Genomic DNA, 15,644 nt, shown 5'->3' on the forward strand with positions numbered 1-15,644 from the left:
ATTTAAAGAAAAACCACCGGAAGTATACTTGGCACACAAAGTATGATATTTGGGGCGCCTGGGTGGCTCAGTCGGTTGAGCGTCCGACTTCGGCTCAGGACACGATCTCACGGTTTGCGAGTTCGAGCCCCGCATCGGGCTCTGCGCTAACAGCTCGGAGCCTGGAGCCTGCTTCGGATTCTGTGTCTCCTTGTCTCTCTGCCCCTCCCAAACTTGTGCTCTGTCTATGTCTCTCAATAAATAAATGTAAAAAAAAAAAAAAAAAAAAATTCAAAGTATGGTATTTGTATCCCATTTTTTACGATTTAGAAGATTCAAATTTGCACAGAATATGGCTGCACCATTTGCAAAGAACAGCACTTATCAAACATATTTTAACCGTTCCCCATTTGTTACTTTTGACTCTTCCACTGAATTGTAGGTTTCTTATATGTCAAGGCCAGTCTTCTTCATTCTCTCCTCTGAACCTGGAGTAACTAGCCGTGCTGCCGTGCTACTTGAGTGCTAGACAATTAAAGAACAATGTTCACGTCTTACCAGATAACGTGGAGCCATTTTTCAGAGTGACAGTCCTAAGTCTTCTCATTCTTTCTGACGATCCTGCCGAATCTGAGGAGTCGCCAGAAGTCAAGCCCGAAGAGACACTAGCACCTGTCTTACGGCCTGCAGAATAGGCACCCCTACTGGAGGGAGAGTGGGCAGGAGAACCCACCAATTCAGGAATTACTTTTGTCTGAGATTTTAACCGCTTCTGTTTGATATTTCTGGTCAAAGATATGAACAAAGGAAACAAAATTTAATTAAACAGGGAATGCCTGAATAAAAGTGTATTACTACTTAACCTGAGAAAAATTTTATGATCAAAACATTGAAATATTCATTGTTAACATCTTATTCTGACGTGGATTACTATGGATATCCTTACTCTAAGTTTGACATCATTTTGTTCCAAACTGAAGTAACGAACAAATGACCCAAGTTACAGAGTAGAAAATCATACTGAATACCTTAAATTCTTTGGATTAAATGCTAAGAGGAGCCAACATTTATGTAATACACGCATTCATTCATATTACAAATCTGAGTCTCAATAAGAAACAACTTTCTCTCTGGTCTATTTACATATATAGACATATACGTGTAACAGTATGTAAGAGGAGAAATCAACAAAATCTAACCAGAAAGAACAGAGGCCAAAAAAAAGATCAGAACAAGCTAGTTTTTTCTAAGACCAATCTGTTTATTCTAAGTACCAGTTCACTGTGTTTGACCCCTGAGCCATGGATTATCAAGAAAAAGAGTGGAAGTTTAGGACAAGACAGCCTTTTGTTTTAAATTACAGATCTGGGTAATATTCATGTTGAGTAATCCTATTTTCCTTTAAAACAAAAAGATAAAAGAGCTTTGTATTTAAGGCACCTGAGCTTAAAGATAACCACAACGTTCTTTAAAGCAGTAATTGTTTATCATAATCAAGAAATTTCAAACTTTTTTACAGCAAAATGTTAACTTCTAGAAATAAGTCAGTCCGAAAAAGACAGATGTCATGTTTTCACTCATATGTGGAATTTGAGAAACTTAACAGAAGACTATAGGGGAAGGGAAGGAAAAATAAGTTACAAACAGAGAGGAGGCAAACCATAAGAGACTCTTAAATACAGAGAACAAACTGAGGGTTGCTGAGGTGGGGGGATGGAGGGAGAGCAGGAAAACGGGAGATGGCACTGAGGAGGGCACTTGTTGGGATGAGCACTGGGTGTTGTATGTAAGTGATGAACCACAGGAACCTACTCCCAAAGCTAAGACCATGCTGTATACACTGTAAGTTAGCTAACTTGACAACAGATTAAAACGTAAAAAATAAGAGGCGCCTGGGTGGCTCAGTCAGTCGAGCGTCTGACGTCGGCTCAGGTCATGATCTCGGGGTCTTTGAGTTTGAGCCCCGCATCAGGCTCTGTGCTGACAGCTCAGAGCCGGGAGCCTGCTTCGGATTCTGTGTCTCCCTCTCTCTCTGCCCCTCCCCCGCTCATGCTCTGTCTCTCTCTCTCTCAAAATATTAATTTCTATTAATATCAACTGGAAGGCAGACCAATGAATACAAAAGAAAACAATTACATGCTTATACTCATCATAAACTTCCTTTTAAACAGAAGACAAAATGATAAATATCTCAGGAGTAAAACTGTTCCCTTTTTTTTATCCTATGTCCTTCTTAACTGTTAAACTCTTTATTGTTCAAAGAGAAAGAGCTTTTTTTTTTAAAATAATTAAACAAAAAAATTAAAAACTCCTAAAATAACAGAAAAACCCAAACTGGGGGACATTTTAGAAAATAAATGACCCATACTCTCCAAAAATGTCAATTAAGAAGACAAAGGTAGAAAATAAAATTCCTGATTAAAACAGACTAAAGAGGAGTGCTTGGGTAGCTCAATCAATTAAGCGACCTACTCTTAATTTCAGCTCAGGTCATGATCCCACAGTTTGTGAGTTCAAGCCCCACTGTCAGGCTCTAGGTTCACAGCACAGAGCCTGCTTGGGATTCTCTTCCTCCTCTCTCTCTCTCTGCCCCTCCCCCACTCATGTTGTCAGTCAATCAATCAATCAATATTCAAAAAAACAAAACAAAAAAACAGAGACACCTGGGTGGCTCAGTTGGTTAAGTGCCTAGCTCTGGATTTAGGCTCAGGTCATGATCTCACAGTTCTTGAGTTTGAGCACAGAGCCTGCTTGAGATTCTCTCTCTCCCCCTTTCTCTCTGTCCCTCCCCCACTTGTGCACATGCAAGCACTCTCTTCTCAAAATAAACTTAAAGTATAATAATAATGATGATGATGATGATGATGATGATGAAACAGACTAAAAAGGAGTGCCTGGCTGGCTCAGTCAGTAGAACATGTGACTTGATCTCAGGGTCATGAGTTTGAGCCCTATGCTGGGCACAGAGATTACTTAAAAACTAAATAAAAATAAAAAATAAGATTGGCTGATGATTAAATGAGCTAATGTTTAAAAAAAAAAAAAAACCAAAAACACAGACTAAAGAGACCATGAACTATATGCAACACAAGATCCTCACTTGGGTGTAGATTAGAAAAAAAAATTGTCCTAAGGACATTATTAGGTCAACTGTAGAAATACAGTAAGATGTGGTTAGAACCTTATTTTTAGCAAATCCACACCAAATATTTAGGGGTAAAGGAGCAAGGTGTCAGATATATTCTTTTGAATGACTGAGAAGAAAAACACACAACAAAAAGATAAAGCAACAATACAGCATATGTGACGTACTATGAAAAATTGGTGAGTCCAGGTAAAGTATAAAGGAGTTCTTTGAATTATTCTTCAACTTCTCTGTAGTTCTGAAATTATTTCAAAATTAAAAGTTAAAAAAAAAAAAAGAGGCAGGGAGGACTCACATAGTACCTCGTAACGTATGCCCCCAAATTACGGACTGTAAAGCAGCTGAACGGGCCGAATTCATTTCCCTAAGGCTAAGGAGCACGTCTGCCCGGTTCAGTGCAGTTCTGCTGTCCTAAACACTGGGGCAGGGATGCAAGGAGGACTTTGGCAAATCCTCTCACCCAAAACGCAAAGATAAAACTGGCAAAATCATCCAAAACAATCATTTCGCAACTCTGGAAAGTAATCAAAGGCCTTTATTAAAAAAGGCCTTTATTAAAAAAGCCTTTATTCTAGAAAACCTTCTGAATCTAAGAAAAAACTTTACTGGAGTTTTGGTATTTTAACTCGGGGCTCCTCCCAGTCACACACACCCCAATTCTGTGGCACAGCCTTGAGGACCAGGATGAGGAGGCAGAAGGAGCTGGCCTGACTTGAGAGCTTCACCAAACAGCACTAAACTCACTGCTGGAAATCCAGCCAGGCCGACCACGTGGCAGCCCAAGCCTGTGAAACCGGTCAGACCAACACAGTTCAGCCACAAAATTTAAAGGAGAGCTACAGAATGAGACAGTCACAGGAGTCTTTGAAAAGCTCCAAAATCATCCTGGGGATGTGAAAGGTTCCACAAATACTCAAGAAAGACTGGGGAGAGCCCTGTTATCCAGTCGTCCCTGGATTACCTTGAGACTCTCATGCCTGGAAAAATATAGGCAGAAAGTGAACTTGGCCTCAGTTCACACAAAGGCCTCCTTCAGAAAAGGGTGGAGGGCTTACTTGATGGGTTTAAGCACAAATTCTGACCACTGTGCTGTGGCAAGTCAGGGAAGACACCCAGGAACACAGGCCCCCCCCCCCCAATTTTTTTTTTTTTTTTTTTAATTTTTAAGGGGCGCCTGGGTGGCTCAGTTGGTTGAGCATCCGACTCTTGATTTCAGTTCAGGTCATGATCCCAGGGTCTTGGGATCAAGCCCCGTGTCAGGCTCCACAGTGAGTGTGGAACCTGCTTAAGATTCTTTGTCTCTCTCTCTCTCAGAAAAAATAAAATAAATTTTTAAAAAGCAGATTTCAGCGGCTTACCACTGCAGGAAAGACAAACTACAGAACTGGTCTAAGGTAACTCACTAAACAAAACCAGCAACAAGTATCATCACAGAGGGACAAGAATCAGAGTCTAGAGTTTCTACAATATGTTAACAAACAGCGACAAGAAAACCAGATTACTAAGTTTGTCCCACTTCCAACAAAACAGTACAAGACATACCAAGAATCAAGGAAGTTTGCCCATACACAGGCAAAAATGCACTCAATGGAAACTGTCTCTGAAAGGACCCAGATGCTGAGCTAAATCCACCATTATAAACACATTTGAAGAACCAAATAAAATCATGTTTACAGAATTAAAGAAAAGCACGAGGACAGAAAATATCAGTAGAGACACAGAAATTACAAAAAACCAACCAGAGATTCTGGAGTTGGAAAGCACAGTAACTGACATAAACATTCACGAGATAGGCCCAACAGCAGACGTGAGCTGGTATGAGCTGGTATAAGAATTAGTGAACTTGGTAGGTCAATAAATTATTATCCCATCTGAAGAACAGAAAGAGAAGGGGGAAAAATGAAGAGAGCCTCGGAGGCCTGTGGGAGACCATCCATCATATCAACATATGTATAATGGCAGCCCACAAACGAGAGGAAAGGGGCAGAAAAAAATTGAGTAATGGCTGGAAACCACCCAGATTTTATGAAAAACAGTCTTCTACAAAGCTGGAAAAATTCCTACACACATCAAAGTCAGCTGCAAAATGCAGACAGAGAACTGTGAGAGCAGCAAGAGAAAAACCATTCCACATGGACGAGGGAGGGAACCTCAGCGGCACTGAGAGCTGACTTCTCATCAGAAACAACAGAGTTCGGCAGGCAGTGGGAGAGATGCTGGGAGGAAAACAAAACACGGTCAACTAAGAATTCTATGTCCAGCAAAATTAGTTAGTCCAAAAGGAAAACTGTCAGAATTAACTACTAGCACATCTGCCTTACAAGAAACACAAAAGGATCTCAAGCTGACAAGAAAGGACACCAGAGGGTAACTCAAACCCACACAAAGAAATAAGAACCACTGGGAAAGGTAATTTACATAGGTAAATATAAATAACAGTGTCAGTGACGTTTTTATTCTTTCCTTAACCGATTTGAAAGAAAACTAGATAAAACGAAGATGTAATCTGACGACAAGAGCACAAAATGGAAGGGAGGGAGCTAAACGAAAACAAGCTTATGAGATTTAAATACTATTGATCTGAAGGAGATGGTTCTGAACAGAGATGCAGAGCACGGTCCCCAAAATATGCATGAAGACGCCCATCACGGACACGGTGCTTGTTCAAGACAAGCCTGGACACAGACGACACGGGACGGACTCCACTTTCGCGCTGCAACACTGTGACATACCTGGAAACCTGACAGTAACGGAGGCTACACAAAGATGACACAATACAAATTAATATCAAATTCCTGACAGAGAATAAGCCCTGCATTTTATGTCTTCTTTATAACTAATCCTCAGAAACAATAGGGCACATCGTGCCTAATCGCTATTTCTCTTAACACAATCAAATGCTCGACACCCAAAGTAATCACTTTACTCTCTGCATTATAAAAAAAAAAAAAAAAAAGTTCTTATGTAAATACATAAATGATACTTTAATCCTTAGTAAAATTTTAAAAATCTGTAATTTTCCTTAAATGCTTAAAAATTTACCTAATTACAAATTACACAATAGCTCTATATGCACACAGTATTTTCAAGCCATTAAAAAAAAACAACTTTCGGAATATACTATACTCCTAATCATTGTAGAATAATAAAATTAAAGAAGTATCACAACCTGAAACTTTTTAAATTGCATACAAAGCCTGAAATAAGCCATCACCTGATACTTCTGTTGGCCTGACTGACACGGTTACAATTTTGCCGTCTCTTGAACCTCTGGCTTCTTCGAAGTTTTTCATTGAATTTTTGACCAATTTTAAAATCAGAGGAGATTTTCTTCATTTTTTCTTCAAATAAGGCAGACAATCTCAAGGTCATACTGTAAATCTGCAAGAATATGAAAGCAAAACTAGAACTACAAAATATCTTGAAAAATACTTTCACAAAAAAGAGTAGAATTGCAACCTATTACATCACTGTTATAGACAATAGCGGTTACTCATTTCATCCATCCCACCCTTCCTTCAGTGACATCTGCCAGAAACACGCAGTACCAAACATCTAACTCTCAGATGAAAAGAAAGTATTAAAGCAATTTTCCAGAATCCAAGACTTACTACAGTCTATAGGTCAATGGTTCTCAACCAGCTGTTCTCATTTTCACATTTGCATATACAAATCCTAAAGATGTCCCCTTCTCCTAGTTAGATGTGGAGCTGGCTAGTTTTAGGATTGCTGTCTAGGCAGCAAGAGCAGTGTGTCCTCGGGGCAAGGAGACAAAGACACCTTCACCCCAGTCTCCAACTTGCAATCTGACCTCCTGTAAGGCCACTTAGATCTAAGCATGGATTCCAGACCAAAGCCTATCTTGCCACAGGAGAAGAAAACAGGCCCCAGAACTGTAACAGATAGGAAAGATGGTGTTTTAACAGCTTTGATAATTAAATAATACCAAATCTGTCAAAGAACCGCAACATGATATTCAGTGCTCCTATAAATAACTTTGGTACAGCTATGTATTTACAGGAAGTGCTCTTTACTCATTCACAATCATTCCTGAAAAGGAAGTATCAAAGTCTAACGTTCGATCACTCTGATGCACCAGGCAGCGGGGTGGAGAGACTTTAACATTAGAGAATCTTCAGAAAAAAGTGTGTGAGGAGCGCCTGGGTGGCCGAGTCAGTTAAGCATCCAACTTGATTTTGGCTCAGTTTATGAGCTCCCCATTCATGAACTTGATCCCTGCATCCAGCTCTGCACTGACACTGCAGGGCCTGCTTGGGAGTCTCTCTCTCAAAATAAATAAACATTTAGAAAAATGTATTTTTTTAGGTATGTGAGCTATAGCAATTTCTTATACGCTTTATAAATATGCATGCACACACACATATATATACACAATACATGTGAAATTCAAAATGCCACTTCATCTGAAACGATCACTGACATTTCCAGTATTTTGTGTATACCTTACTCTTTCCCTTCAAATGTGAATTCTAACATTAGTCACCAATTTTAACAAGTGGCTTTATTTCCTTAATCATATTAAGTTTGAAATCTGATTCTCTTAAGAATCACTTTCATATTATTTTATGTCTTCTCATTGGGTTTTATATAAAATTCAGTTAATACACTTGAGTTGAACATAAACATTGAACAAAAATGGGTGCTAAAATTATTAGCTATTCAAAATGAAAAAAGGCATGTATGAAAAAACCCCACAGTTAACATCATACACAATGGTGAAATATGGAAAATCTTCCCCCTGAGATCAGGAAAGAGACAAGGTTGCCTGCTTCCACCACTGCTATTCAATACTGTACTTTAAATCCCAGCCAGAACAATTAGACAAAAAAAAAAAAAAAAAAAAAAAAAAAGACCGAAAGACAGAAAGACAGACAGAAAGACAGAAAGAAAGAATATGAAGAAAGACAAAGCAAGAAAGATCATTCAGATTGTGAAGTTAGAAGTGAAACTACCGCCATTAGCAGATGGCGTGATCCATATTCATGGCAGCATTATTCATAAGAGCCAAAAAACAAACAATTCAACTGTCCATCAAGACATGAATGGATAAACAAAATATTATATACCCATACAATGCAATATCATTCAGGCATAAAAAGGAATAAAGTTCTCATGCGTGTTATAACATGGATGCACCTCTCAGAAATTCTGCTAAGTGAAAGGAGCCAGACACGAAAGGAGCCAGACACAAAAGGGCGAATGTTGTATGATCCCATGTATGAAGTATCTAGAACAGACAAATGCATCCAAAGTAGATGAGACATTTACCAAGGGCTAAGCGGGGAGTGAATGTAGAGTTACTCCTTCATGTTAGAGTTTCTGTTTGGGGTGATGAAAGAGTTTTAGGAAAATCAGTGATCGTTGAACATTGTAAATATAATTAATGTCAATGAATCATACCCTTAAAAATGGTTAAAATAATAAAGCTTATGTTACATATATTTAACCGCAATTTTGAAACTCTGATAATATATAAAAATCCAGTAAGTTCTACAGTTGATGATATATCTATCCTCAAATAGTATTTTACATAAAAGGCGAGGGAAAGCATGAATGAAATTTCTCTCTGGGAAGAAAGTCTCAATAACAGTGAATACGGACAATAGCATCAACTTGGAAAAATGTTGGACCGGATGCTAAACTGATTTAAAGTGATGTGAAATCTGCACATTGAATCCAAGGAAGCAGTTCTCAGATTGAGAAATAATTAACACAGGAGAGTCTGGGGATAATAAAGAGAAAGTGAAATTAAGGCAAAATGGTTACTTAGCAGCGATAGTTGCTGATCACAGACAAAGTGCTATAATATTAAGCAAGTGCTTTCTTTAGAGTCTTCTCAAATCATCCCTCTTTGTTAAACTACCAGCACACTGGCTACAAGGGTTTGTGATTATTCGTGAGAATTCACTGAGAGACTTATGTACACTTTTGTCTGTTCACTGTGCTTCAACAAGTTATGAGAAGTTATCCAACATGTAACATTTTAACACAACTTTAGGGGTGTACTCTCCACCTGTGTTCTCCAATAATCAGTTGGCTCATGTGTCTCCTCTTTGGGTTGGAAATATTACTATGCTCTCAGGAGTCTTACCCCCACTTCCGATTTTCCTTTTCTTACTTTTAATTATCTTCCAGAATCTATCATTAAATTTCAAGTCCACTCTTCAAGATTCCTACATGTATAAAAACAGATTTTTCCCATCCTATGTATCAAGTTTAAATTTGTTCATTCCTCATTGGTGGCCTCATTGCCTCCAATTCCCATTTGTTTCCACGACATTAGGAAAGGTAAGCATTAACTGTGGTGAGGGGAGAGAGACAGAGCTCTAGCCTTACCAGTGTTCTCGCCCTCCTCACTCATCCTTAATGTTCCAACACGTACCAGCAAGTGGAAAATGATCATCAACACAGACCACGCACTCTTTTCATTGAGAACCACTTTTAAAATTACCTTTGATCTTTTGTTTGGTGTATATGCTTTTGCATTACTAAATATCAACCGGATGTCTTTGCAAAATTCCAAAGGGCTGTCATAATTTCCTGCTTCTAAAGTTTCCCTTACTGTTCCAAAATCCATTGGAGTATCTATAATATCTCGGTAGTCCTAGGTTTTAAAAACAAGAATTAGTTCAAAGATTTGATTCCTACTTTTAGAAATGTTACGAGCATCAGATCTCCAAAACATTCAAAATGAGAGAAAAGAAAAAGGTTAGAAGGACCTTAAGAATCATCAATAATTTTTAAAAAAGAGGCTCAGACATACAGAAAAAATAAGAAATATACCAAAATGATATATCTGGTAGGATATTAAATGGTTTTCATTTCCTTCTTTATACTCTTAATGTAATTTCTAAGCTTTTACAGTAAATCTGTGCTTTGTAATCTTTTTTTTAAAGGTCATTTTCCATTCTCATATTTGGGGAATGAATACAGAGCTTTTATCCAACTTATAGTTTTCCTGGGGCTGAGCCTACTAAGAAAACAGATAAACATGTAGGATCCTCCCATTAAGATGTAGCAGTGATTAAGTCTTAGCCAAAGTTATGAGGGGTCTAGAAAATTCAAGAAAAACTGTGTAATACAACTCTTCCACAGCTGCCTTAGTGGTGAGAGACAAAGTTAACATGAAGCTCAGACATCTTACTCGTTAAAGTTTAATTTAAACACCTCCACCCCAATCTCTATAACAAAACGAGAAGGCCCAAACATTCAAACAATGGCAAAACTTACTGGATATTCAACCAAATCAACAGGTTGTCTAAATGGTTCAGAATCTTCACACTGAAAAATTAAGTTCACTAGTTCCTTACACTGTTTCTTCCAGTTATTTTCAACATAGTTGGTGGCTTTGATGCTCGTTTTTTTCCAATCACGGACCTAAAAATACATTCACAATATTATAAGCTTTTTCAGTCTTGGAAATGTCACACTGCAGTCTGGTATAGTGCGGTGGTAAAAATGCACATGAGCTGTGGCCTTGTGTACTATAACAATGTGGCTACTTTTATTTTCTATCTACTTAGAAGAAATCCACTTTTCTGTAAAGGTCAGTAACGTCACATCCATTACTCTGAAAACATTTTTCATTCTACCACTTATCTCCCAAGTTTAGAACACGTTTTCACAGAAAGTGAAGACTCACATTAGACGAAGTGGTAGGCTAAAGAATGGCCCCAAAGATACCTGCATCCTAATTTAAGAACTTATGGCTGTCACTATCCATGGCAGATCTGACCACCGGTTTGAATCCTGAGATGGGAAGACTGTCCTGGATTATCAAGATGGGCCCAATGTGATCACAAAGGTGATTTAAAAAAAAAATTTTTTTTTAAGTTTATTTGAGAGACAGAGACAGGACAAGAAGGGAAGGGGCAGAGAGAGAGGGAGAGAGAGAAGCCCAAGCAGGCTCCGCACTGTCAGCACAGAGCCCAATGTGGGGCTCGAACCCACGAAGCCACAAGAACATGACCTAAGCCGAAACCAAGAGTCAGACGCTTAAACTGACTGAACCACCCAGGCGCCCCACAAAGGTCCTTTTAAAAGTGAGAGACTTCGAGACTTCAAGCTGCTGGCTTGAAGATAAAAGATGAGGGGACAAGAGCCTCTAGAAGCTAAAAAATAACAAGGAGAAGGGTTCTACCCTAGGGCTTCCAGAAAGGAACACAGCTATGCCACCACCCTGATTTTAGCTCCAATTGAGACCCATGTCTGACTTCTAATCTACAGACCTAGAAGACCCTTTTTTTTTTTTTTTTTTTTTTTATTGTTTAAGCCACTAGATTTGTGATTTGCTATGGCGGCCACAGCAGGCAAATACTATACAGATACTAAACGCCTGGGATTTTGTTTAAAAATGAAATTATTTTCCCCCCAAAATAAGAAATTATACAAAAATGACAATCAGATGACAATTCTTCAAGTCTAACTTCTCAATGTTATTTGGGGCAAGCATATTAGGAAAATTAGTATGATAAAAAGCTTAAATTTAAGCAGTATTTGGACAAAATTTAAAATGTTAAGCATTTTAGGGGCGCCTGGCTGGCTCACTCAGTTGACAGTCTGACTTCGGCTCAGGTTGTGACCTTACAGTTCATGAGTTTGAACCTGACATTGGACTCTGCTGGCAGCACAGCTTCAGCTCCTCTGTCTCCCTTTCTCTCTGCCCCTCCCCCGCTCATGCTCTCTCTCAAAAATAAACATTAAAAAAAACTTAAAAATAAAATGTTAAGCATTTTTAAATTAATAACCTTTCCTTAGGGGTGCCTCAGTGACTCAGTCTGTTTAAATGTCCGATTCTTGGTTTTGGCTCAAGTCATGATCTCACGGTTTGTGGGTTCGAGCCCCATGTCATGCTCTGCGTTGACAGTGCGGAGCCTGCTTGGGAGTCTCTCTCTCTCTCTCTCTCTCTCTCTCTCTCTCTCTCTCTCTCTCTGCCCCTTGCCCACTTACACTGTCTCTGTCTCTCAAAATAAACATTTTAAAAAATTTAATAACCTTTCCTTTAATTAATATATTACATTATAACCACAAGAGCTGCTGGTGACGCCACAAATCAAACTTAGTATCTAAAACTTACAACCAAACCCAGTATCTAAAAACTCATTATATCCATACGTCATTCTCCTTAACTCCATCTTCCCAACAGGTGTCATTTAAAAAAAAGGGTTATTCACCAAACCCTAGTGAACATTCCCCTACAAGGGCTCCTCCTCTACCAGCCTTCCCACTGCACACAAGCACAGTCCCTGACGAAGCTCCGCCTTACACTCTAGTTCTTGCAACAGGTTCCTCACTTCCTTTAGTACCGATTCTGTTATCCTTCAAAATCTCTGCATCTATTATGGTGGTGAAATTGAGTCTCTCCTTTAAATTTAAATGAAATCCTTGGTTTTCAAGATCACCATCATCCACTCCCAACGTCACAGCCAGACACAGCCCCCCTGCTCACCCCAACACTCAGTCCCTACACTGGGCAGGCCAGTGCTCTACCACTAGCCTAGTGGCATGCTACATGTGCCTACTTGGTGACATGGGTCCCAAATGCTCCTTATTTTGTGCACGTCCTCTTTCTCCTCCAGCTCATTCTGAAAACAAAGTTCAAGTCCCAACTCTTCCACTAAACCTTCCCTGACTACCCGCCTCTCAGTGATTTCCCATTTCTTTTAACAAATGCTCAATACCCATATTAAGGTAACTTTTCAGAGTAACACCTGAAATCTGAGGCTGCTTTCAAAATACAGAATAAGCAAACAACAAAGGTCAGTCGAACAGATTAACTTACTCTCCTTCTTCCAGAAGATGTTTTAGGAAGGTCACTATCATCCTACGAACAAAAATCAGAGCACCGTAAGTGTTAATATTCTCATCTGAAACGTAATAACCTAAAAGCGTATCAAACACATTAGGTCTTACAAGGATTTTAACTCGTTCACAAAAATCTCAAAAGGCAGACCCTATCAGGTCTTTGTGGCACCCAGACTCCCATAAACCAACCATTCTTAATAACCCTCTACACTCCCTAGGAAAACTAATTCCTATAGATAGCTATAAAAAGGTGCTTTGTGCAGGACCTAAATAGGACATGCATCAGCAACTTCCAATGTGTGTTTCATCGCTATCCATAAAACCCAAGAAACCATTTCCTACTGTTCTGAATTTCATACTCCACACATTTTCTTATTCCCTAAATCAAATATTTGCATGGCCATCTTTATTCCGATAGAAATTACCAAGAGAATCAGTGAATCGCAATAAGGGTCTGTGTAGAAATTGACACTATACAGAACTCCTGTAACTTCCTGCTCGATTCTGTATGAAGTGAAATTACCCAGCATCACTGATATTTGCCTTGAACTTTGATACCACCTTGAGTGAAGAACTTGTGGGTACTGTGAGCATGGTCAAGTTCATTAATTTGTAATTACAATTAAATCCAACTCTTAGAAATTGCAAAAGTAGAGGACACATTCCTCAGCTATGTTATTCACGCAGACATATGCTGTTTATTTGGTATCAATTATTGGTTAAAACAAATTACTTCACTGAATATCTGGATAATTAAAAATATATTTTTATCAAACGGGAACCCTCTTGCACTGTTGGTGGGAATGCAAACTGGTACAGCCACTCTGGAAAACAGTGTGGAAGTTCCTCAAAAAATTAAAAATAGACCTACCCTATGACCCAGCAATAGCACTGCTAGGAATGTACCCAAGGGATACAGGAGTACTGATGCATAGGGGCACTTGGACCCCAAGGTTTATAGCAGCACTCTCAACAATAGCCAAATTATGGAAAGAGCCTAAATGTCCATCAACTGATGAATGGATAAAGAAATTGTGGTTTATGCACACAATGGAGTACTACGTGGCAATGAGAAAGAATGAAATATGGCCCTTTGTAGCAACATGGATGGAACTGGAGAGTGTTATGCTAAGTGAAATAAGCCATACAGAGAAAGACAGATACCATATGTTTTCACTCTTATGTGGATCCTGAGAAACTTAACAGAAACCCATGGGGGAGGGGAAGGAAAAAAAAAAAAAAAAGAGGTTAGAGTGGGAGAGAGCCAAAGCATAAGAGACTGTTAAAAACTGAGAACAAACTGAGGGTTGATGGGGGTGGGGGGGAGGAGAGGGCGGGTGATGGGTATTGAGGAGGGCACCTTTTGGGATGAGCACTGGGTGTTGTATGGAAACCAATTTGACAATAAATATCATATATTGAAAAAAACAAAAAATATATATTTTTTTATCAAAATAGTTTCATAGTTCATTGGAATATAGCAAGAATTGTTATTTTTCTACTTCGCTCAATATTTTTAAATCACCATTTGAAACGAACAGAAATCATTATAAAATTGACAAACTTCATTACCAAATCCTCGGCATTTTGCTCATCATTTTCCGAAGTGTTAGAAAGTTCTGAGATATGTGTACAGTCTTGATTCCTAAAAAGCAATTTTTCACATGTTTAAGAGTATGCAGTTGTCGTGTCTGATGTCAAAGATTCAAACTACAGGTTAAGATATAAACAGTTCCCCAAGTATGCATACCTAATTTCAAGCAAAGGAATATCCAGTTTTTGAATCTACCCTCTGCGGAAACAACTGACCATCTTAGAATATGGAAAGTAAGTTTTTGTTTCCCCAGCTAAGTATGTATAAAAATTAAGCTGGCAATCCAGAAATAATCCAATTATGGCCTCAACTGGATGAATGTGAAGATGAGTGTTCCTACACATCACTAGGCATATTCGTACAGTAAGTACCAGGAACATGGATTGACTTGAGACAAAATAGAGGGGAGAAGCAGAAATTAAAGCAAATTAGATCTTAACTTCCCTGTACACACAGAAGAAAGAATGCTGAAGTAGGACTATCTAGGCATGAAGAAGATGAAAATGGGTATGTGATTTTCCTGAAGTAGAAAAAAATGAAAGTCCTGGGGAAGAGGAAACAAGTCCAGGTCATCCAGGCAAGAAGTGGATTCAACCCAGCAAAGCAAGATAGGCCAGAACCAGTTACTTCCCAGTTTGTAGCCACATAGTAAAAATGATGGCACAGTTTATAAATTATCTTCTCTACTACGTAATTCTTTCAAACAATTTTTATGGCTATGGTAAAAAGGCATTAAGATCACACAGCACAATTCATTAATTTCAAAGGAAACAGGCTGAGCAATTTGTCCAAAGTGACAGACAACGTTCATCAGAACAGATGATGTTAAAACTCAGATCCCACTTTCCGTCCTCCTCCTAAATGATCTCCCAATGCAAGCAAGAGTGTGCAGCCATTAGTGTTATACCAAGGGTAATTTCTTCATGTTTCATGAGGACACCACAGTCATGAAAAATGACTAAGGGAAACCCGGTGAGGGGTATATATAGGGCAACTTCTGTAGTATAAAATTATTTCAATTTTAAAAAGCAGAAAACATTGGATTGTTCTATTTTTCATGCCTTTACTAAAAGTAATAATCACAATAAATATGTACAGAAA

At 38.7% G+C, this 15,644-nt stretch overlaps 1 protein-coding gene across 1 annotated transcript in view; it reads right to left on the bottom strand.

Moving 5' to 3' along the window:
• The window catches only part of BRWD1 (bromodomain and WD repeat domain containing 1), a 125,973-nt gene that overhangs the window by 13,465 nt on the left and 96,864 nt on the right, over nucleotides 1–15,644 (bottom strand). Inside the window, exons 33-38 of the mRNA XM_086675986.1 lie at nucleotides 14,522–14,594; nucleotides 12,927–12,968; nucleotides 10,376–10,522; nucleotides 9,597–9,749; nucleotides 6,339–6,505; nucleotides 538–764 (exon numbers count right to left, since the gene is read on the bottom strand). Coding sequence (XP_086532112.1) covers nucleotides 538–764; nucleotides 6,339–6,505; nucleotides 9,597–9,749; nucleotides 10,376–10,522; nucleotides 12,927–12,968; nucleotides 14,522–14,594 — 809 coding nt within the window. The remainder of the gene's footprint in view (nucleotides 1–537; nucleotides 765–6,338; nucleotides 6,506–9,596; nucleotides 9,750–10,375; nucleotides 10,523–12,926; nucleotides 12,969–14,521; nucleotides 14,595–15,644) is intronic.

The sequence above is a fragment of the Puma concolor genome, chromosome C2, assembly GCF_028749965.1.
Source record: "Puma concolor isolate L17-30 chromosome C2, mPumCon1.1.hap2, whole genome shotgun sequence".
Taxonomy (NCBI): Eukaryota; Metazoa; Chordata; class Mammalia; order Carnivora; family Felidae; genus Puma; species Puma concolor.